This window comes from Musca vetustissima, unplaced genomic scaffold, assembly GCF_032173495.1.
Source record: "Musca vetustissima isolate MV318-11 ecotype Yass unplaced genomic scaffold, APGP_CSIRO_Mvet_v1 utg17906, whole genome shotgun sequence".
NCBI lineage: Eukaryota > Metazoa > Arthropoda > Insecta > Diptera > Muscidae > Musca > Musca vetustissima.
The window spans coordinates 25443-51720 of record NW_026884174.1 but is presented as its reverse complement, the minus strand read 5'-3'; the positions used below and the strand labels follow the sequence as shown (position 1 = coordinate 51720).

The 26278-nt window shown below is 30.3% G+C and overlaps 1 protein-coding gene across 5 annotated transcripts in view; it reads right to left on the bottom strand.

Moving 5' to 3' along the window:
* LOC133331192 (antifreeze protein Maxi) overlaps positions 1-26278 on the bottom strand; it is a 64898-nt gene that overhangs the window by 16175 nt on the left and 22445 nt on the right. For 4 of the 5 annotated variants that reach the window (XM_061539591.1, XM_061539592.1, XM_061539593.1 and 1 more), the window contains 2 exons: positions 23205-23225; positions 7848-8352 (listed from right to left, as the gene is read on the bottom strand). In XM_061539591.1, coding sequence (XP_061395575.1) covers positions 7848-8332 — 485 coding nt within the window. In that variant the 5' untranslated portion in view covers positions 8333-8352; positions 23205-23225. The remainder of the gene's footprint in view (positions 1-7847; positions 8353-23204; positions 23226-26278) is intronic. The other variant, XM_061539590.1, reaches the window with a different exon arrangement.

Here is a 26278-nt window from a genome sequence, read left to right as displayed (position 1 = left end):
TCATGGATTTTCCATTTGAAACTTAAATAACTTATTTACTTTATAACGGATTTATACTATTCTTTTTTTCTATCGAAGAGTACAATTTTTCCTTTCAAACAAGATATATATTTGGTAAATCGGTTGAGGATTGGCTGAGTTACAGCGGTTGAAATGTGAAAAAATACGCATAAAGTGACAAAATTTATTTTTCTTCGGACTGTACGATGAAATTATGATATCAAGCCATATAAGTTTTATTATATTACGGGGAAGAAAATTAAATTAGCTTTCGAAAATGATAAAAATCAAAAAAATCGGTTAAAAAATGAATGACTTATACACATTTTTGTATTGATTCTATGCATATTCTCTAAAGGAAATATGGGTCTGTATCGTTTCCTGTTACAAACCGTTATGTTTGCAACAGGCAAAGGGAAACGAGATAGACCCATATTTCCTTTAGAGAATATGCATAGAATCAATACAAAAATGTGTATAAGTCATTCATTTTTTAACCGATTTTTTTGATTTTTATCATTTTCGAAAGCTAATTTAATTTTCTTCCCCGTAATATAATAAAACTTATATGGCTTGATATCATAATTTCGTCGTACAGCCCGAAGAAAAGTAAATTTTGTCATTTTATACGTATTTTTCACATTTCAACCGCTGTAACTCAGCCAATCCTCAACCGATTTACCAAATATATATCTTGTTTGAAAGGAAAAATTGTACTCTTCGATAGAAAAAAAGAATAGTATAAATCCGTTATAAAGTAAATAAGTTATTTAAGTTTCAAATGGAAAATCCATGAAACCGCGTTTTTCTCTATATTTACCGTTATAAAATTAATTTTCGAAGTGACCCAGAAAAACCAAAGGTATTTTCGTGGTCCAGGGACTTCAACTAAACAGAATTGGTACAATAGAACCCCTGAAAAAATTTTTTTTGTTATTTTGTAGCACAGTGTTATTGTTTTTATTATGGCATAAATATATACGCAGCAAGTCTTACATTTAATTTTTTATTTGACTCTTCTAAAAAGTATATACTATTTCATTTTTGCTGTAGTCTATAAATTATCAATATATATTTTTTTGTAAGATGATAGATAATTAATATAATAGGAAAAAAAAACAAAAATATGAAATGATGTGTGATTACAAAAGAAAAAAAATAATTGCAGTCATACAAACAAAATTACGCATAAGTAAATAAATGTTAATACAAAAATCTGCTAATCAAACCCTTCGAGCCGTAAACAAATCATAAAATTTAAAGTTATTGAAATTTAATAAAAAAAACTAAAAAAACAACACAAAAACTGATATACATTTATATGATTTGTTTTGTTTTTTTTTTGCAACCGTAATATTTTTTGCTCAAAAATATGACAAACATTAACATGCGCCTAGAAATATGCAATATTTATCTGCTCTTATTTGCTTTACACATACACTTCGATAGAGAGAATAAAATGTTAAAATGAAACTGTGACAAATGGAAATGTTGATTGATTGATGGTGGGTGGTGTAGCACAACGATATGAACTGTAATACAATTCGTTGGGTATTCTCCACAATGTTGCTGGTGGGGGAGTACCGAAAGACAGATCGAGAGATAGAGCGAAAAAAACAAAGTACCTCTTCTCTTCCTTTTACACGGCATTCATCACAAAAATTAATTATTAAACAAAAACCAAATTCAAATAGTAATACAAAGTAATAGAGATAAAAATATATGTATAAATTAAACAGGAAATTTATAATATAGAGAAAGAGTTTGATAGAGAGAAAGAAATAGATTATATAATTATAATAAGTTTGTATGTAGGTTTGTTTGGTTTCGTTTAATTAACATGCACACAGTGGGTCCCCATTAAACATAATCAACATTTCTTTTTTATTTTTGTAATTTGTGGGCATTATACTTTCATTAAAAAATATTACAGCTATTTACAAGAAAAACATCAGTTTTGTTTTGCATTATTATTTGTTTTAATTAAACCTAAGGATGCTTTGTTGATTGTTTTTTTTTTTTTAAATAATTTTAGTACGAATTGTTGCTGCTTTTGTAGTAATATTGCAAGTTCATAACAACAATATAATTATATAATATTTAGAGAAGAAATATGATATCTCAAATCAATTAACAAACAAATTAATTACTAAAAGCTAAATTAATATAACAAAATGTATAAGAACAATTTTTTGCTGTTGTTGTGGTTTTCTCATTATCGTGTGTTAACATGAGTAATATAGAAAAATATATATATAGAGAGAAAGAGAGGTTGACTGTTACATATTAACAAAACAAATGTCATCGTTGTTCTAGAATGCAAACGTGTTAAGTTCAGATAGGTTCGTTAGTTCCGGAAGAGATTTTTTGCAAGAGTTGAGCTTTTTCGTTATATTTTTGTGATTACCATCTTTAAGGAATTAAAATATAAATTTACTTCCTTGCCCATGCAACCAGCGGTATTGAATTTGTAAAATTCGATTTTCAAAGTTAATGAAATGCCCTTATCAATAAAGATGTGTACAGCCCACTTTTTAATGTAAAATTACGGTTCGATGACCTTGCCGTACCATAAACCACTCAAACGGTCCTACGTTGGGGGGAGATTTGTAAAAATAATTCATGGGTTTTCCGAGCGACATCTTTGCTAGTTGACGTAGCCATTGTTGATGATTGGCCGACTTGAGTAAATTCCATTTCCAAATTCCTTTGATGAATGGACTAATAAACACGATATTTTGCATGTTGGTTCGGTTCTAACAAAAAACGTCACTTTTAACTTTCGGCTGTTTGTTTTTTAATTGGTCGCGCCCTAGAGGCCACAATGATGACCCGAACATCATAAAATTTCACACGGGGAGCGGCGTTGTGATCCGCAGAAATTCCATGTTCTGTGATTGTTGTTTTGTAGGGTATCACCCGACTGCACTTTGTTCCGATTTACAGGTGAAATTTCGTGCAAATCGAAAGATGAAAATATATATAGGAGCTATATCTAAATCTGGAAACTTAATTCTAGACTCAATTCAGTACGCTATGCCAAGTTTCGTGCAAATCGAAAGATATATAAGGACTTGGGGGGCACTATTTACATCAAATCGAAAGAAAATATATATGGCAGCTATATCTAAACGATTTTTACGAAATTTAGTGCACATCATTCTAGATTCAATCCAGTACGCTATGCCACATTTCGTGCAAATCGAAAGATATATAGAGACTTTGGTACACCATGTACATTAAATCGGACGAAAATATATATGGGAGCTATATATAATAATGAACCGATTTTCATGAAACATAACACACATCATTCTAGACTTAATTCAGTACGCTATGCTCAATTTCGTGCAAATTTAAAGATATATAGGGACATGGGGGCACCATTTACATTAAATCGGACGAAAATATATATGGGAGCTATATCTAAATCTGAACCGATTTTCATGAAACTTAACACACATAATTCTAGATGTAATTCAGTACGCTATGCTCAATTTTGTGCAAATCGAAAGATATATAGGGACTTGGGGGCAACATTTACATTAAATCGGACGAAAATATATATGGGAGCTATATCTAAATCTGAATCGATTTTCATGAAACATAACACACGTCATTCTAGACTTAATTCAGTACGCTATGCCAAATTTTGTGCAAATCGAGAGATATATAGGGACTTGAGGGCACCATTTACATTAAACCGGAATTCAGTACGTTATGCCAAATTTCGTGCAAATCGAGAGATATATAGCGACTTTGGTACACCATGTACATTAAATCGGACGAAATATATATAGGTATCGAAATATCAATATGGTTCGTCCTTGGATCAAATGAATGAGCTGTTCCTAATTTCATCCAATTCGTATCATAAATGCGACCTGTACTTTGATTACTATTTAACATGGAAAGACAGACGGGCGGAAAGTGATTCTATGCATATTCTCAAAAGGAACCATGTGTCTATCTCGTTCCCTTTGGCCTGTTACAAACATATGCACAAAGACATAATACCCTGTACCGCAGTGTGGTGAAGGGTATAATAAATTGAACTTAACACATTTTGCATACTATCTGTAACTATATTGAAAATAATGAATATGTTGTTGTTTCTTTTTTTTTTGGTTTACTACATAGTGTTGTTGTATGTTTTTTTTTGTGGTTGCTTTACATTGTATTTAGTTACATAATAATAATAAAATTAATAATCAAAATGTAGCTCTAAAAATCCCTTCAACGCATCTCTGTAAGTACATACGGTTGTAATATGAAATACATACTTTACTTGTCATAATCATATTCAAATAAACACATAATTAATTCTCAAACTGCCAAGTTTTTAAATTCAGGTTCTGGTTGTTGTTTTTTTTGTTTTGGTTACCAAACATGCTTTTATGAGAAAAGAAAAAGAACAGACACACACACACACATATACATACACACACAAATACCTTAATAAGTTGCGGTTATCTTGCGTTTGTGTTCAAATTGTTGTTGTTGATGATGTTTTTGTTTTTTGTTTTGAAATTCAAATTGAAAACTAATTAATATTGGTTTAGTAAATAAATGCTAATGTTTATAATTGCTAGAATAATTTGCTTTGTTGTTGCTGTTGTCGTTGCTGATGCTATTTATAATAATAATCATTATCATCATAATCATTATTAAAATACATAATTAGACAAAAGCCATTACTTTGTAATAGTAATTTGTTGCTGTTGTTGTAGTTGTTGTCGATGCAAAAGTAGTAGTAAATTACATATTTATAAGTTAAGACATTATGTTATTAAAAAAAAGAAGAATAAATATAAATGCAATTAAATAATGACCATTGATTTGAAATTCGAAATTAAAGAACATTTGTGCTAATATTGTAGATATTTATTATTATTGTTGTTTTTTTTATTATTTAGGATAATAATATTATTACAAGTACAAGAACCCCAAAAAACGAAATTGAAATATTTTTTTTAAATGAAAACAAAGAAAACCAAACCAAACACAAGAACTTTAAATCTACAACATCTCAATCAGGGATACTATTTTGAGTTTTCAGTTTTTTTTCAGGTTGATTTGGATTTAGTTAAGCGCAAACTACAAACTATACGCATATAAATATGTATGATGTAGAAAGGCGGAATGCGATTTTATTTTCAAAGAAAAAAAGACAAGTATGCAACATAATTAGTGACAATCTTTGAGAGCGGCGAGATAATAGAGAGCAAATTGTTAATGGAGAAAAGAAAAAAAAAATAATAATAATTTTTACAATTGAAAATTTGGCGGAATAGCACAATCGGAGGGGACAAATATACAATATCCTATACCATTACCCTTGAAGTGGATATAAATTACGGTTATGTGCAATCGGCGAAATATTTGAGAGTACGACAATGTTATTATTAGACATTGTCGTAGAACCAGTATTAATTTTATCAATTTAAAGGTCGACCACTTCTCTAGGATAACCGCAGGTACAAAATGAAAAAAAAGACTATGCTGTTGTTAAATTTATTGTGAAAATAAAAATTGCTCGAAACCCCAGCCCTCCTATGGCTACGTCGATGGACGAGCGTTGACCACTACATAATCTGTTAAACCAACTCTTTTTAGAGTGTTGTAGGCTGGCGCTTTATCGCCATTGAAAGATTTAGGTTCTCTGATGCACACTGGTCGCGATAACCAATGTCGAAAAAGATTTTTCAAGTCTCTATAAGTTTAGTACTATCGGAGTCGATATTAGGAATAGATTTAGGAATTATGTACTTTTGTACACAATAAGTACTAAATTTGGTACAATTTTAATTTGGAGGAACGAATGGAACTGGAATCCTGCAATTTGAATTACATTAACGTTGGATTGGGAATGTAGGTACTTTTGGAAATTTGCACTTGTGTGTACGAAAACAGCACTAAATGGTACTATATCTGGTACAAATTCGAGTAGGTTAACCGATAGAGCTTGAATACTGAAATTTGGAAATTTGTATTTATTTCTACTAAATGGAACTAAATTGGTTTCAATTTGAATTCGGCGTGAATTGATAAATCTGAAAATTCTGAAATTTGGTGTTAGGATCACAGTTGGCGTGTAGGTTTGGAAATTCGTACTAATATGTACAAAATGGTACTAAATTTGATACAATTTGGATTTAGATAATCCGGAATTAGGAATTTAGGAAGTTTTTGGAAACCGTTCGGGCTGGAATCCTGACGTTGGGTAATATGATTTCTATTGGATTGTTGAAGTAATGCGTACTAAATGATTTCTGTGATTTCAATTGGATTATTGAAGTAATGCGTACTAAATGGTACTAAATTTTATACAAATTGAATTTTAGGTGAACCGACAAAACTGAAATCCTGAAATATGCGTACGGATTTAGGTTTAGAAAATCGTATTTATGTATACTAAATGGTACAAAGTTTAATACAATTTAGATTTAGGAAAACCGATAAAGCTGGAATCTTGAAATTTAGAATAAAGATTACTGTTGGAGCGTAGGATTGCGGAATGCTGGAATTCGTACTTATGTGTACTAGATGGTACCAAATTTGGATTTGGGGAACCGATCAGGCTGGAATCCTGAAATTGTTAAATTATGCGAGTACTTATGGAAATTTATATTAATGTGTATTCTAATTGGTACTACATTTGGGTTTGGGTGTACCAATAGAGCTCGAACTATGAAACTTTGAATTAGTTTTGGAAAGAAGTACTGCAAACATACAAAAGGTAATAAATGGTACCAAATTTAGTATAAAGCTAGATTTCTGCTGCTGTCAAAAATGGCGTATAGTGTTGAGGTATGAAGGTACAGTAAACTCTCGATAATTTGAACATCCAAAATGTCGGGGTAGTTCATATTTTCGCAAAATTCATATTTGGTCAAAATTTACCGCAAATTCTCTAATTTTTTCACTACTTAAATGTCAGTTTGAGTGTTCACATTATCGAGAGATCACTGTAGTTTAGGCACAAAATGGCACTCAAATGTTAATTATGGTCGAGATTGGAGTGTATGTTGATTTCTTCTTCACACATTCACAGTTTTCTGTGAAAATAAGGGAAAATGTTAATACATGTTTAAATAGTTCCCACATTCGCTAACGAAGTAGCTGGTATAAGCTAGTATATTATATAGTGGCACTCGCTTATCATATTATTACGATGAATATTACATCATTCGGTCTGAGAAAGCACTTTGGAAAAAATACAAGATCCAGTGAAAAAACTCTAGAACCTTCGCACACGGCGATTTTTTCTAGTCTGATCTATGATCTACTTTCAGTTCATACAATTGTAGAGAATATACTTTTGGAAGAAATGTTCGTCGAATTAATAGGTAATCACCGAGGCATATTTATTTTTATTACAAATTTTGAGAAAGGCTTTAGTTAAATGAGGCCTAAGCCTGCATGAGGCCTAGGCTTTGAAATATGTTCGCGAGAAGACCTTCAACCACTTTGTTTGGGTAATGCAGCTAGGACTATCCAAATTTCAAAAGTTGTCCGATTTATATATTTTTTTTTAATTCCTGAAGTTTAATTCTCTAGTTTTTTGAAAATCCATCATCGAACCATGTGAAATTAAAACAAAAACACTGTGCATTAAAAATTTTGACTTGACAACATTTTCACTTTTCTCCATTTTACGAAAATACTAAAAACAAACATAATTGCTCTCTATTTTCTGTGGCGTTTTCTTCATACGAAAAATCATACAGGTGAGAAATTATAATTAAAAAAATTCTATTGTTACATAATTAAAAGAAATTAAAAAAACAATACAACAAAAAGAAGAAAACGTAAAAATCAGAATATAATATTTCAAAACTACTTACGGTGCATATCCATGCAATGTGGTACCAGCTGCTGCAGCATTAGCCGCTGCGGCAGCATTTGCAGCCGCAGCCATTGAAGCTGCAGCAGCTGATTGTTGCTGTTGTTGTGTTGTCGGTTGAGCTGTACCTAAACGGGCGGCATACGCGGCCATTGCCGATTGTTGGGGATTTGGAGCGGCGGTGGCCGTTTGGGCAAGCGTCTGTAATTGCTGCTGGGCACTGGGTTGCAGGACGGCAGCAGCTGCGGCCGCATTAGCAGCCGCAGCAGCATTTGCCGCAACCTGTGGCTGTTGATGCGTCTGCTGATGGTGGGCCTGTTGTAGGGCTTGTTGTAGACCAAGATGTTGCTGTTGGGCAGCCGCAACTGCAACAGCGGCCGCCTGTCGTTGTTGCTGTTGTTGGGCGGCAACTGCTGCAGCCAAGGCTGGATTGAAGGGAGCACCGACCATACCGACATGGCCACGTTGTATGGCTACACCGCGCATTGCAGCAGCGGCAACAGCAGCTGTGTGGTAAAGCCATAAATGGTGATATTGGGCGTTTTGTTGTTGTTGTTATTTTCGTGTCCGTTTGCAAAATTATGCGTCCCATTTTGTTTATGTGTATGTGTGTATTTTGTATGAATTGGCAATAATGATGGTGGTGATGGTGGTGGTAAATTTGTCGATTTTAATTGGAAGTGTTACAACAACAAACATTGACAGTACATACATTCCGATCCAAAGAAAGAAAAACAAACAAAAATGAATGCAACATTTTCACAGCAAACGGAAAACAATAATAAAAAAACAAATATTTTATGAGAGAAATGAATATAAATATTGTTAAATTGTTGTTGGTCCAGAGATTCACGTCCATATTCCGATAATCATATAATGGTTGTATTACGGATTGATTACAGATGGCGCCCGCATATTACCACGTTTGTTGTAGTAGTTGTGAGTGTTTGTATGTTTTTTTTTGTTGGTTTGTTTGTTTTTGCATAATAAATGTCATTGTGTTGTTTTCCAAACAAAGTATATTTTGAAAAGAAAAGAAAAAAGACCATAAAAGGCATGCGGTTAGTTTTTTATTTTATTTGCATTTTTGATTCGGAAATTCATTTTTATATGGAAAAAGAAATGAAAGTTTTGAATTTGTTTTTCTTATTTGAAAATAGTTTCAAAATTCAATTGATCCATTGTGTTGATTTGCAAACTTTACTTCCTTTGTAAAATATTTAAAAATAACGAAGTTAGTCCAGTTATGCAGGGTATACTGAATTCAGTACAGCTGATTTTTTTTTAATTTTACTGAGTTTATTACATTTTTAAAGAAAATATTCTCAGTTTCAATATTAGTTCAGATGCATAATCTTTGGATTAAAAAAATAATGTTTCTAACCGAGAATGGGTAGAGGTTTGTCCTTCCTCTAAACATATAATGCAGTGAACTTTCGATAATGTGAACATCCAATACAATGAACTCTCGATAATGTGAATTAATTAATGTCGGGGTAGTTCATATTTTCGAATTTGTTCACATTTTCAATTCGACCAGCTTATTTTAACCGCTAATTCCCAAATTTTTTCAATACTTTAATGTCAGTTTAAATGTTCGCATTATCGGGAGTTCATTGTATTTTTGATGCTTTGAAATTTCTTATTAGATCTCTGTTGCATAAATTCTCAGAATGACATGTTGTTAAAAATTATTAACCTCTTTGACCTTTTTTTGATTAATAAATTTAAATTACACTCGCAAATACATATATAATTTCCATATTCAAAAAAAGGAATGGAAATTCAATGAATCGAATTAAATTGAAACTATTTTAGCTAAAAAAAGGTAAACTAAATTGTAATATATTAAAATTATCATATATATAACAAATAGAGAATAAATATATAGTTTATGTATAAAAACACAACATTTTTTAGAACTTTTTTTTATTTTGTTGTAGTTTTTTTTTCATAGTTACATTTTGCAGAAATATTTACAGAATTAATTTCATACATCTTCATAACAACAAATAGTAGTTATATATAAATAATATCTAGATGCTAATGAGGTTTTATTTTCTTTAGCTTAACAAAATATTCTAATGAAAAAAAAAATCATAAACACAGAAAAATTGAAACAATAATTAAATAAGTGGAAAAACAAAATAGAACATCATAATTCAAGAACAACATATATCGATTTAAAATATATGATACATATAAATTTAACATTAATAATAACATTTGAAGACAAAGAAACACACACACATATATATATATAAGTAAATACTTTTACCACACAAGGAAAACATTCTACAGATTGTATACATAAGAAATGAAAATAATTTATTATAATTTGCATTTAATAAGATTTTTGTATTCCAATAATATTTGTTTTTATATATATATAAATAATAAAAACATACATTATAATTAATTGTAGATGATGTTTATTTAAAATGATGTTAAATATTTTTTTATACTGTTTGCTTTTAATAATATTTACTAAGTATTAAATAGCTTATTTGTTTATTTAAATTTAAATTTTATAATTGGGTATTTTCAAATTTGAATTAAAGAGAAATATTATTTGCCAAATTAGGTTTTAGATAAAAAGATTGTCATTAAGACAATTTAGAAATTGATCTTTTCAAAATCTCAAAAAAAATGCGCAAGTGAAAAAAGCCTTAAGATCGACCGGGCCGAACTTTGAATACCCTCAACCATGCGTATACAGACAATTACATGAAATTAATATTCCAAATTCCACTTGGAACAATACTACAGCGAATGACCTTTTTAAGTGTGGTCTGGTACTGACGACCAGAAATATGAAAAATATTAATATTAAATTCCTTAAATTTTCACACATAGAAAAATGCCATTTGCCGTTTACCCTTCAACTATGTTATACTGTCGAGACTTCTAATGTTACAGAATAATGGAGGAATATATGGAATATACCAAAAAAATGGATCTATACCGACACTTGTACCAAGCGAACACGAAATTAAAATTTCAGCAATTTTTATTTGGGGATTTTCCCTAAAATCTCAAAATCCCAAATCGTGGTCCGATATTGGTGGCGCTTGGTAGGTTGCATCATGTGTATAAAATCCTTAAAATACGGCAATTTAGAGGACAAAGTTATATGTGGGGCTACGCCTCAAGGGTGTCCAATATTGATTACATTTACGTGTAGAAATTACCGAACATTAGAACTTCCGAACTTCCTACACCCTAAATATTAAAAATAACGAAAATCAGTAAGTATCATTATATAGTTCTTTCTCTGATCTGACGATCTAGTTTTTTTTTTGTTTCGATATCATCCGAAGGTAGAAAATCGTCTTAGAATTCCAATAAATAATATCCCCCATACTATGGTGGAATACGGCCATATGAGAACATTCACAAAAGGCGGAAAAATCAGTTAACTGTTTTAATTTAAAACAGTGGGGTTATTTATGGGGGCTACCCTAAAAATGGCGGCGAATATTAATATTATTTGGGAGGTAGATTTGTTACCATATATGACTACAAAACACCAAATTACAGGGGATTCGGGGTGGTACCCTTATATGGCGGCTATCCGAAATAATTGACCAACATTTATAATTTTTAGTGGAGAGATTTCCTACCCAATAAGAACTGCATTTACTAAATTACAGCCAATTCGTTCGAAAAATACGTTCAAAATCCCCAAAAACACTGAATATATGGTGCACCGTTATATGATGGCTATCCGAAAAATAGGACATATAATTATAATTTTTAGTGGAGACATTTGCTACTCAATAAGACCCCAATGTACCAATGTTCAAGAACCCCAAAAATACTGAATATTGGGTGTACCGTTATATCTATCCGTTATGGCTATCCGAAAAAGAGGACCTATAATTATAATTTTTTGTGGAGACATTTGGTACCAAATAAGAACCCAATGTACCAAATTTTAGCGAATTCGTTTGAAAAACGCGCTCCAGAACCCCAAAATACAGAAAATTAGGGGTACCGTTATATGGGGGTAATCCGAAAAAGTGGACCTATATTTATAATTCTTAGTGGAGAGATTTGCTACCCAATAAGAACCCAATGTGCCAAATTTTAACGAATTCAGTTGAAAAATGCGCTCAAGAACCTCAAAATACCGGGGGTACCCTTATATGGGGGCAATGCCTAATCGTAGACCGATATAGACCATCTTCGAACTTGACCTGCCTGCAGACAAAAGACAAGCCTATTTTAGCAACTTATCTCAATTCCTTCAGAAGATAGCGTGATTACAACACACGGAAGTACGGACAGGGCTAGATCTTCTTAGAATTTCAACCTGACCAATAATATATATAATATATAGGGTCGAAAATGAATATTTCAATGAGTTACATAGGGAATGACGTAATTGATATACCCTCAATACTATGGCGGAGTGTATAAAAACAAGCAGTGCTCATTTGCATTAATCAATATTTAAAGAAAAAATAAATTTTTGAGATAAGCGATCGAATGGTTAAAAGTAAAACAAGTCATTAACTTCGGCAGGCTCGAACTTTGTAAATAATATCTAAAATGGAAAATATGTAAAATGCAAATTTGCCACCAGAAACGCCAAAGTACATGCACTCAGACTGAAAAATTTGACATCTCACGCGATTTTTGGTCGGGGACTTTATCTGTATAAGAGTAAAGTGATTGACTGACTTAAAGATTCATCAACGCCGGGACGAAACTGCTGAAGCTAGAACCTTCCTAGCACAAAGTTGTCAAATAAGGCTGGGTTTTTGGAAATTCGGCACATTTCTAGTACAAATGTATTTGTATTTGTCAAACCGGTCGAGCTAGAACTCTGAAACTTCAAATGTGGGTATATAATATATATACATTTTTTTTTTTGCAAATTCGAATTATAAGAATCCGAAAATATTAAAATAATGTATTAAACTTGGTACAATTTCGTAGCATGTGAAGGGATAGAGCTAAAAACTTGAAATTTGGAATGCCAATCAACGTTGAAAAGTAGGTAAGGAGGTGGAGAAGCGTACTAAACAGTACTAAATTTAATACAAATTTGGATTTGGTTGAAGTTTTAAAATAAAATTACTGTTTGAATTATAGAATGGACCATCAAAATGCATATAATGGGTGTGGGGCTTTATATGGGGTCTATCCCCCAAAGAATGACCCGATAATTATAATTTTAATGGGTGCTATGCCAAGCGGTGAACCGATAAATCCCATTTCAATATGAAGGTATGTAAGCTCTTTGAAAGAAATTAAAATAAAATTGATCAGACTTTGCAACAATTCTTGCAGCAAAAAATCACTAAATACAATAACAAATCCTTTGTTTTAGTAATATCGACAAATTACATTTTAATTAGTTATTATTTTTGCTGTTTAACATTCAATTGAATTTACTGATTATTTTTGTAAATCGGTTTTTAAACCATTTACATAATATAATTAAAACTTAGATTAAGTTGCAAAGATTTGTTTGCTGTGGTAGTTTGACTATTTGACTAGAAAAACAAAACAACAAATTGTTACAATAATTTGTGGTTATTTTAGCGGATTTGTAAATGTAGTTATGCTAACTATTTACTAAAACAATACATTTTTAAATGTTATGATGTGCGGAAATTAATTTCAAAAGAATGCCATTGCATGTTGCGGTAATTATAGGATTTGAATTTTAAATCGTAGAAACACTTACAACAATTAATATTTACATATATATAATATGGTTTAATTCAGATTAAATTTTAATAAGCAATGAATGCTATTGAATAATATATTTTAAATTGCAATTTGTAGGATTAGATTGGAAGTTGGAATATTTCTAAATATAAATTGTATTGGTTTTTATGTTGGGGAGGGTAGGGTATCTGACGCATGTATGATTTTCTAATATCTTTTCAATTATTTTTTAAAATAAAATACGATTCCGCTGATCCATAAGACGTTTATAGCATCGTCATGGATGATGAATTATGGATCTACGTATAGAACCCGAAAAAATAAAGCAATCGACCATGTGGGTTTTCGATGGTCAGGCAAATTCAACATTGTGGAAGAAGTACTGGGAAGGAAATGAGTCGCTGTTTCTTCGACAAAGCAGTCCATGAGGAAACTGTACCGCTTGAGCAACGTAAAAGGTCAATTTTGAGTACAACACTATTTTTCTTATCTAAAGTCTACTTCCATAAACAAAGAAGAGAAGACGAAATATGGTGTCGGGGCGTGTTGTCACACATCGGCTCAATCGTGAAATTGTTCGGTCATACGTGTGCTACCCTGACATGGCATCTAATTACTTCTTTCCATTCCATACCAGTAGTCAACAATTTTCGGCAACAAAAGATGTGGTTTAAGTGTTCAGTAATCATATTGTGGTGAGATCTCAGTCGGAGTATGGAATATTGAGCAGAACGCTCTTAGCAAAAATTATTCCTTTCACTGGTTTCATTGGGAAAAAGTTCTTTATTGGCCGTGGGACCTTATGGCAAGAATTCATGGCACGTCACGATATATAAGACGTTTATAGCATCGTCATGGGTGATGAACCATGTGGGTTTTCGATGGTCAGGCAAATTCAACATTGTGGAAGAAGTACTGGGAAGGAAATGATTCGCTGTTTCTTCGACAAAGCAGTCCATGAGGAAACTGTACCGATTGAGCAACGTAAAAGGTCAATTTTGAGTACAACCAGAAAACGGGGAGCAAAACCTTTACATTTGACCGAAGGTAATTTTTCGGTCTTGGATCTTCTTGGATATTTTCATTGGAATGATAGAGCTATGATTTCAATGGCACATCCATACACCTATACACGTTTCCAGTTATGACCGATGATGAACAGATCTTGAGCAATGTCCATGTGACGTTGTTTTTGTTCAAAATTTCCGTACGGTGTTCGCTGGAGCATGTTACATGCCAAACCTCTCTGATAGTAGTTGAAACGATTATGCAAAATAATTTTCTTACTTACTTCAGTATTTTCATAGGGTGGAGACGTGTTCTAGCGACCTGGAAGAGCGTTATTCATTGATATTCTGCTTGTTCTTTCATAAACCGTTAAATTCAATATTTCAAAATGTCTTTGGGGATTTTTTTACACAAAATGTAATAAAGATTCTTAAATCCAGTTTTTCGAATGGTAAAAAATCGAAGAGAACACCAAAACATAACAAACACGACTAAAATGCCTGATATTAGCAACATAATTATATATAAGACATATGAACAAATATAACTGTAAAAAATCGAAGTTTTAATATTTCGAAATTCTTCACATGCAATTCGCTTTTTTTTTCCTGGCCAGAAACAACCTCGCATTTAATTACTGCATATTTTAAAATTGATCCTCTTTCATTTTACATTCTAATGGGAATTTTTGTTAATTAATAAATGAATTGTTATATAATGAGTACGATTTTCACAAATTTATGGTGGACTGGCAGTTTCCTGGTGCCCAGTGTAGTTAGCGGTTTGTTTTGTTTTTACTACACAGTAATAATGACAAAACAATGGACCTGGACTGCACCATATGGATGTTATATGAAAATGACGATGGTTATCGGCTTACATACCTCCTACTAATAGGTCATTAGGCAATTTGCATAAAATGCCAGTACTATTCTACTAATACATATAAACAAAATTACTAATAAATGCCCCCTAATGATTAGTTGAATTATTTCAGTTATGCGAGAAACGGTTAAAACATCATACCAAAGGTTATAGAAAATTATGTATAATATATATATATATATATATATATTAGCATAAATTAGCTAATATATACACGCACAAACACACACATACAAATATAAATATAAAAGCCAACGAAACTAGATTTTTGTTTGTAATATGTCCGCTTTTAAGGGTGACAAAAAAACACAAACCGAATAGCGCTAATACCTGTGGCAGATGTTACATTCGTTCCTATAATATATAATTATATATGTGACATTCAATAGATAGAAAAATTAATTAATTTCAAACATAGATACACAAAGCTGTGATTGTTGCTTTTTTGCAATTCATAAAAATGCCATGCAAAATGATATATTCTATAAATTGAACTCCTTTAAAAACAAAAAAAGGAAAAATTTGAAATAAATTAAATTCCTTCAAAAGAATTCAAGTATTAATCAAATAATGTATTTTAATAATATTTAAATTATTTCTTAAAAATTAGTCCATTTTATTTTATTTTATTAATAAAGTCAAAGATCTGGATTGACACGGGGCGAGGGCGTTATATTCATCGGAAAACAATCTGACAGTGCAGAACAAGAGGGTTTACATAATTTCTACATAAAACTAAAATCGAAGTTTTAATAATCATGTACGGGGTTTTCAAATTTTCAATTAATCGGTATTTTCGAAGTTGTCACGTGGCAGCTTTTATCATTTCACTTTTGGCAAGTATAAACTATAAATTATTTAATATGGATCGAAATACGCTACATCTTATAGAAATGATTAAAATTCATTTGGTTCTTGTAATGCATGCAAATGATTCGGAGTTCCAATTCCATTATTCGGAAAACCAATTCCATTATTCGGAAAACCGTGTATGTTGTAGAACGCACGGTGTGTGTTTTTTTACACTTTACACACATACACTTCTCTTCAGAAGGTAATACATATTCTGTTTCTCATGCGAATTGAAGTTTTCGAATTGCCCAAAATGCACAATCTCTTTTTGGTATATTTTCTCAGATTCCCCGTTATAACAGCGATACTAACTCTGTACTTTTTCCCAAACATTAATTAATTTTTTCGAAAATTATTTTTTATAATTTTCTCTTGTTTAAATTTAATTTAGCAGCTGTGAATGTGCACCAAAAATATATATGGTAAAAATAATATTGCTTCTGTTTCATTGAAAGATAATTAGGGTTGATCGCGTACTCGAGAAAATTTGACTTGGTAACATTTTAATACAGTGATCTGAAGAAACCTGCACTACAAATTGCAAATGTTGTTTGTGCAGGTAAGACAAAACTACTATAGGTGGTGATTTGGATCGTTGCCTCTGTAGCACCTAAGCAACTAGTACATCGACATCTTATTGTGTTGACGCTCAGGAAGAATATTCGTTTCCGAATTGTAAGTGGTTTATTTAAGTCAGAAGGAGTTACTCAATTGGAGTCCTCAAAGTGTCATCGGAAGTTTTCCCTCTTACCATAGCTAACCACATTCCATTCTATCGCTTAAAAGGATATCACGAAGACATTTACATGGGGAGCTGATAACCCCAAGTAATATCAGATAATGACATGAGAATCATGCCTCTGACCCTGAACATACCACTGAGAGGTATGACGTACTCGAATGACTTCTATAGGCTAGCGAATGTGACATCTAGAACCTTGTGATTATTCCCACATAAGAAAAAAATCATATATTATAGGAATAATGTTCAGAACATGTTGCCAATGACAGGATTTCTGCATTTTATGAATGCAATACATAAATACTGGTTTGTTGTCGGACAGAGTGAAAAGAACTACTTTGTATTGCATGTTTGATGCTATCTTGCAATTTGAATTTTTTCTATTTTGGTTTTGTGTTTTATTTTTTGTTATGTCTCGTCTCGTTTCTTTTTATTTACTTTATATGTGTTCAATGCTAAACATTCAAATATTGTTTTTGCATTAATATCGAAAAAATTTGGAAAATACATATGCGAATTTTATAACACAACGCGAAAGCAGAATATATAAACAATGGAATGCAAAACTAATCACAATCGAGTGAGTGGAGAGTCAAACGTATGCAAAACTAATAACCACCAAGTGTGTTGAGAGTTGTAGGACGATACCAAAACAAAACAATGCTGAACAATGAGTGGTGGTGATGTTTTTTTTTTGTTCTAAGGAAAACATTTGTATTTGTCAATAAAAGAGAGAGAGAGAGAGAAAGGATAGTATGAGTGCAAATAGTGGTGACGTAGATCAATTCTAACCGAGTTACATCAACGATATGGAAAAAATAAGCTATAAATTAAATTATGAAAAATTCATAATTTTTTTTTCTGTGTGGTCGAAATTACGGAACTTTTGACCTGCAAATTCAAAGGTATGTATGGCATGCCCGCTGTCCATATGATAAACAGTGTGGCTGTTGAGTTAATGTCAAATGTTTTGAAAAACTAAGCGTCGACTCAACTCCTCATAAGACCTTGATTTGGTTATGGGAAATGTGGCCATTTGGATTATATTGAAAATTACTTATGGGTTTGAAAACCTATGGCGAGTGTATTAAGAACCCCGAAGGGGAAATTCGCAATAGTCCAAGTTTTGAGTTATGTGTGATAAATTTATATTTTTGTTTGGGATTATTGTAGATTATTTTGGACATGGTCTGAGGAATATTTTTGGAGAATAAATTTTCCATCCTTTATTTTCTTGGGCCACAATACGAGATTTTTGATCTCCAAATATTCTAAAAAAGTGTCTTTCATACGATAGATAAGATTTTCAAAGACAAGAAATCGATATTCACGATATTCCTTGCTCAGAAAATGTCTATATACACTAAAACCCAAAATGATTTTGATTTTTTACCGTGTTGTATGATTTGTTAAATATATACATTCATATATTATACACCAACATTTAATTAAGAACATTATACATTTAAAAAATTAAAAAAAAAGAAAAACGAAAGGTGTGAGAAAATCAAACTATTTCAAATGGGAATAGGTTGCATTGCTGATTTCATTGTCATATGAAGTAGAAAATTTAACATTAATTCAAATTTTGCAATACAATACTAAAACAAACTTAATTATATGTATATACGTATAATCATAGCATAGCATGGTAAATATATATTATAAAAATGTATAACATTACTTAAAATACCTTCTAAGAGTTTGCATAATAAATGCTTTACAAAGAAATCCAAATCCAATCCAAGAAATAAAATATAAATAACATTATAACTAATTATAGAAATATATTTCTGTGTCAATCTAAATTTTCTTACAAGTATAAAATTCAATGATTTTCAATTTTTTTGTAGTTCTAAAAATATATATTAGTATTAACAATATTGGGGACGAGCTGACGGGCTTCAAAGTAATTAGCAATCCATACATAATTATTAACATTCTAAATTTATAGTTTTTAATTTTCTTTTGGACTGGGATCATTTTATGGTGGTAGTGTTAATTTTTTCCTGCTCACATCCATCAGTTTCTTTTTTTTTTGTTTTGGGATGAATTGTGCTTTTAAGCCTCAAAAAATGTCTTATGAATTTGTAGGATACGTTTGTTACAAACAGAAACAAAAAAATACCTTCGTCGCTGTGTTGACGGCCGTGCTAATACAATGGGCGTAGGAGGTGGTGCTGGTGCTGCTAATGCAGTGGCTGTTGCTGGTGCCGCTCCCGTTGGCACAGGTGTTAATGGCGCAGCCCCCACCGCCACAGGGCCACCAATAAATGGCCACGTAGCCACAGGCAATCGATAACCTTTATGTGTATGTTTACGATTGTGTAGTTATAGAAAAATTAAGTATATTATCGTATATGTAGCATATGCAAAATAAAACTAAATTTAAATACTCCTAAATGTATGCTATAAAATACATATTTTAGTTTACAGTAAAAAATACTCGAATCTATATTTCATATTCATTCATTCTTTGAAATAAAACTACATTGTAATGTAAACGTTTTTTAAATAATTTTTCTCAAAACATTTCATTAAACTAAAAAAAGGACCAAAAAATAATAATCGACCAAAAGGAGCAGTTTACAGGGTGATCAAATTTCACTAAGTTATTTGTTGAACATCTACAAAAGGCTACTAATTTTCTGGCTTAGTCAACTCTAAGTATTGCCTGGTCTCGTCAGGTATTTCCGTTTGAACGAATGTCATATTTGTAGCATAACCCTGCACAGTGTGATTTGGCGTACTGTCATGTGTTGTGTTTTTATAGTGACTTGAAGAGAAATGAATTTGTCAAAAAAAGTAATAAACCCGACGAGAATTATCTCGAAAAGAGGGCATCGATGAATTGAAATTATTGTATTAATTATTGAATATTATAGAAATGTCATAAACAGGTTTAAAGAATTCACTGATAATACAACATCATGTCATGTGACATATTGTGACAGAGAGGAATCCAGCATAGAAATTCGATGTTGCTTAAACATATGATCGTAAAAATGTTGCAAATGTTCTAAAAAAGCTCGTGCCGAGAGCTACATCGATTTTTTGAGGACATGCTGAAACCAGCAGAAGTTATTCAAAACAGGTCATGAGACGACTCTTCCATTGGAGTAACGTTAGGCAATCCATTCTGGCCACAATTTGTCCGCAACGATTTCGTTTTAATCTCGCGGTTTAAGAAAAATGTGGTCAGCAATTTCCGTCGCCAGAAGATGCTGTAGAAGCGGTAAAAATTTTTTGAATGGTATATATCCGAATTTTGTTGTTTCATTTGGAAGTGTCTAAATCGGAGTGAAAAAATTGCTTCGAAAATTGGTTCGGACGCATGGAAAACCGTGTATTTTCATGTTGCGAAATACTTTCAAAAAAACAAAAGAAATATTAAGGTCTGTCATCTTTAGGCTACTCTTTTTTAAGAGTGAACACTCTGTGGAGTGGTACTAGGAGAAATTGTCCCAAAGACGCCATTTTCTGGATTTAATATAGATTTGGTGATTGTGTAATAAATGGGTCGAATCGTATACTCGATTGGCTGCTTACAAAAATTACAAGTTTTGAACATTTTGTGGAGAAGGAAGGCTATGGTTTACATATTCTTACTTTGATAAAAATATTATGATGTTGGAAAATTCCTATTGCGGATGAAATACCTGGGTGAGTATATGAATTTTCTTCCTCGTAATATTGTAAAAATGTTGCTCATAGAATTTTAGGTGGGGTTCTCAAAGACGAAAAATCGATATTTTAACATTTGATTGGTCTGTTCCCAATTTTACCCGTTTCTTGTCATTAAAACCCTATGTGTATGTAATTCAATAAGTTCGGTAAGCATTCCTTATTATGTGTAAACTTTTCATATGAAATTCAAAAAAATCCATTTGAAATTTAAAAAATTTCATTTGTAATTGGTATATTTCCATTTGAAATTTGTAGAGTTTCATTTGAAATTCAAAGAAATCCATTTAAAATTCAAAGAAATCCACTTGAAATTTATAACATTTCAATTGTAATTCAAAATATTTCAGTTGTAATTCGTAACAATTCATTTCAAATTGATACATATTCCTTGTGTGTTACCATTAACACTAGAAAGCCGAAGGCGGTCATTTTGACCGCTTTCCAATTTCAAGTACAAAAGCAACTGTACATTTAATGACACTTTTATTTTAAATTTGGTGATTTGTTTATAATAAACGTAATTCTATGAGATACAAAAAGTCACCAAATTTAAAAAAAAAGTGTCATTAAATGCACAGTTGCTTTTTTACTTGAAATTGGAAAGCGGTCAAAATGACTGTCTTCGGCTTTCTAGTGTTAATATTTTTCGAATTTACAATTAAGTGTTATGAAAAACAAATGAAATTTTATGTATTTCAAATCAAATGTTAAGAATTTTAAATGGAATTATTCAAATTTCAAATGGAAATTTATGAATTTCAAATAGAATTTTATGAATTTCAAATGCAATACATGGAATTTCAAATGGAAGTTTATGAATTTCAAATGGAATTCTATGAATTTTAAAAGGTATTCTATGAATTTCGAAAGGTATTCTATTAATTACAAATGAAATTCTCGAATTACAACTGATATGTTATGAATTGCAAATGGAATTCTCGAAATGCAAATTGTATGTTGTGAATTACAAATGGAATTCTCGAATTACATTTGATATATTTTGAATAACATGTGAAAAAGTTTGGAAAAAAGGACCGGGTTTCGAAATTTTTTTGAGTATTTTTTTCATCGAAAATGTATTCTTTTGAGATGTTATTCAAAACATTTCAATTGCAATTCGAAAAATTCTTTTGTAATTCAAAAACTTAATTTGCCATTCATAACATTTCATTTGTAATTCGAGAATGTAATTTGTAATTTACAACATTTCATTTGTAATTTTAAAATATTAATATGAAATTAAAAAAAAAATCCATTTGAAATTTATAGAATTTCATTTATGATTCGTATTTTTCCATTTGAAATCCGTAGATTTTCGTTTGTAATTCAAAGAAATCCATTTGAAATTTAAATAAATTCATAAAATTTCACTTGTAATTCATAAAAGTTCATTTGTATTTCGTAAATATGCATTTCAAAATCATACATATTCTTTGTGGGTTACCAAAAATATGTTTCGAATTTGAAATGAAATGTTATGAATAACAAATGAAATGTTATGTATATCAGATCAAATGTTAAAAATTTCAAATGTATTTATTTGAATTTCAAATGGAATTTTATTCTTCCCAAATGGAATTTTATGAATTTCAAATGCAATCCTTTGAATTTCAAATGAAAGAATTTGAATTTCAAATGGAGTTCTATGAATCTCGTAAGATATTCTATGAATTACAAATTAAAAAATTCGAATTACAACAGATATGTTATGAATTGTAAATTAAATTATCGAATTGCCAATTATATGCTCTCGAATTACATTTCATATATTTTGAATAACATGTGAAAAAAGTGTTATATGTTTTTAGAAATTAATTCGTATCCGATATGACCTCGATTTTGCCTCACAGTATTTTTTATGTCGAAGTTGGGCTCAGTCGAAGCGAATGCCGATTTTATTTATTCGTTTTTTATGTACTCGGCGTATCACCAGTATTCACATATAGTATAGTTATGTATATGTTTGTATAGCTAAATAAATATATATTAAATTGTAAATAATATAATTTAGTTTTTTATACAAAAATAATTTCACCTAAACAAATAAAAATATATAATATGAAATTATAATATAACATACGTTATATTTTATTTAAAAATATAATATAAAATATTTATTCTAGTTGTAGATACTGCTTTGTATGTATATATATATAACTTAAACTAATTGTTGTTGCATTTGTGTTTTTGTAATATATGAAATTATTCAGCGTAAATATTTCATAAACAAAATGTAATATTTTATTATATTTCTAATACATGTATATATTTAAATAATAGGATTTAGAGTTGTTTTTTTAATATTTAAAACTTTGTTTTCATTTTGTTGCAAACTTTCAAAGGATTCAAAATAAAATATGTATAGATAATTGTAATTGAATATTCAACATACACAAACCAATAAAGTTCACAAAAGAGAAAGCCATATAAAAACGAATTCCAACAAAATATTGAAAAAGAAGAAGAAGAAAAAAATACAATGTAGCTAAACTCTAAACTTACCATCGGGCCATTGGACACAAACTGTTGGGTTTTTTTGTTTTTGTTGGTGTCAGGAATTTTGTTCGTTGTCAATCAATGGAATTTCGTTCAATTCGCAGGTAATACCAGTGATGGTTGGTTGGTAGTGGTGGTGGTGGTCGTTGGTGGTTGATATGTGGTGGTAGGAAATAAAATGACATTGATGGTGATCGTTCGCAAAAATATGTATGTAAATCCAGATTGGTTGTAAGTTTTGTGATATATTTTTTGTTCATATCATTTGTCAAAGCCAACATCAGACCATAGCCGAACGATTTTGTTTTTTTTTTTTGAAATTTTATTGGTTTTTTTATTGTTTGGTGGAATATATGTTTGTGATTGGCATTACAGGCACACAGCAGGCGTCAAAAAGCGTTTAACAATATCATCGTCATCAACAATAAAACATTTTGATATGGAATTGACAAAAAAAAGAGATTCGTAAAAGAAGAGAGAAAAAGAAAACGAAACTATTTTAGTTAATTGTTCTAAATATGTATTTATTTTTGTATGAATAAAATATGATGTTTTTTTTACATGGCAATTATTGTTATTTTTCATATGCAAACACAATCATGCGAGTTTAGGCATCATGCGTTGGGGCTTGGAAGAGTGATAACATCAATAGTTTTTTTTTTATTTTTCTCAAATATATCTTCTTGTATATACAGTTAGAAATTCAAAATAGCAAACATTGGATTTCCAAAGGGATATTTATTGTTTGGGCAAGGATATATCACATGTCATGCCAATACAATTATATAAAAATACACAGATGCAATTAAGAAAATATTATTTCAAGAATATTCCTATAACTTTGGATTTAAAAATAAAATTTGAATTTTTTTATTTTAATCATGTAAGATATGTTGTTTTTCATACAATAGAACTTAATTATTTTCGACATATACAATCACATTTATATACATCCTTTATGTGTTTGTTTTTTATAACCAGATATGGGATAGGTAAAAGATGATCCGTAGTAGTTCCGGAACGAACTAGTTCATTGGAACTATTCTCATAAAGGAACGTTAGGAACTAGGCCCAGTTTGCCGACAATCAACAAATCAACACAGAACTATGTGAGCAAAAAAAAAAAAAAATTAACGAGGAGACATATTCAAAGGAACTACATTAGAGTCAGAACTATATGGAGCAAAGGATATATGTTAAAGAACTACACTTTTTACAAATGTTATTCCAAACATTTCAATTGCAATTCGAGAATTTCATTTGTAAGTCGATTCAATTGTTTTCAATTTGCAATTGAAAACATTTCAGTTGTTATTCGAGAATGTAATTGATAATTTTCAACATTTCATTTATAATTTTAAACTTTCCATTTGGAATTCAAAAATTTCCATTTAAAATTTAAAGAAATTCATATGAATAACAAATGAAATGTTATTTATTTCAAATCAAATATTATTAATTTCAAATGTAATTGTAATTCATGTAAATGTAATTTATTGAATTTCAAACGCAATTTTTTTTAATTTCAAATGAAATTTTATGAATTTCAAATGCAATTCTTTGAATTTCAAATGGGAGTATATGCATTTCAAATGGAATTCTATGAATTTCCAAAGGTATTCTATGAATTACAAATGAAATTCTCGAATTACAACTGATAGGTTATGAATTGAAAATGGATTTAACAAATTGCAAATTATATGTTGTGAACTACAAATGGAATACTCGAATTACATTTTCCATTTGAAATTTAAAGGATTGCAGCATTTGAAATTCATTAAAATCCATTTGAAATTCAAAAAATTCCATTTGAAATTCATAACATTTGATTTAAAATACATAACATTTCATTAGTTATTCATGGCATTTAATTTTAAATACGAACAAATTTATCGGTAACACACAAAGAAAATGTATGAATTTGAAATTAATTTTTATGAATTACAATTGAATTAGAGTGAAATGCTATAAATTTCAAATAGTTTTATTTGAATCATATGAAAAGTTTAAAATTACAAATGAAATGTTGTAAATTACCAATTACATTTCCGAATTACAAATGAAATTCTCGAATTGCAATTGAAATGTTTTGAATAACATTTGAAAAAGGTGTAGATTGTCTAAACCTATCATATTGTCTATTTAGTTCTAATGTATTCCTTTTCGGTACAAAAATCAGCATTTCAGCCAGGGTTCTCAAATACAATAAATCGATTTTCGTATGTTTTCTATACCTTTTTTTACTTTTATCCGATCCTTGCTTGGAGAACCTTATGCTAATAAAATTTATTTGCGAGAGTCAGGTGCGGATAGCTAACTTTGTTAACCGGATTTTCAGATTTAAAAGCTAAAAAACTTTATTCCCAAAACAAATGTCGAATGGAAGATAACATTGGATTTATATATCAATTACTTATAATATTTAATTTTCATTCCTAAAAATTACATATTTTGATAACAAATTGTTCAGTTTATCTGTGCAATAATAATATTTCCTTAATTAAATCGTTTCTCTCAACCTTATAATGTTATAATAACTAATTTAATTTTAATTGTAAAGTCATTAACAAATATTTAAAAAAGGATTTTGTCATTGGCCATAAATAAATACATTTATTGGCAGGTATTGTCTTAATAATTATTTAACAGATATAAACGGATATGCCTTGTAGCAGCATTTCAGAACTGGGCAACACACACGCACACACAAATATGCATATCCATATCTGTTTATGGCAAGGATTACACAATACGTATATTTATTTATTTGAACATATTAAGCTTGCCAATGAAATTGGAAATTGTCATGTCAATTCATTTAAATACCTAAGAGCATTTTTGAGTATTTGTAGAAGAAGGGTGGGAGTGAATGGCGATAAAGGAATTACAAAAATTTAATAATTATATATATATATATATATATATATAATGATATATAATTTCAGCTCCATAGAGGAAAGCAAAAATCACTAATACATTTTTGTCACTCAGATATGTTTTAAAACTTCAGAACAAAATAGAAATTAAAAATATATCTATATATATAAAAATGGAGCAAGAAAAATGTATACTAACGCATC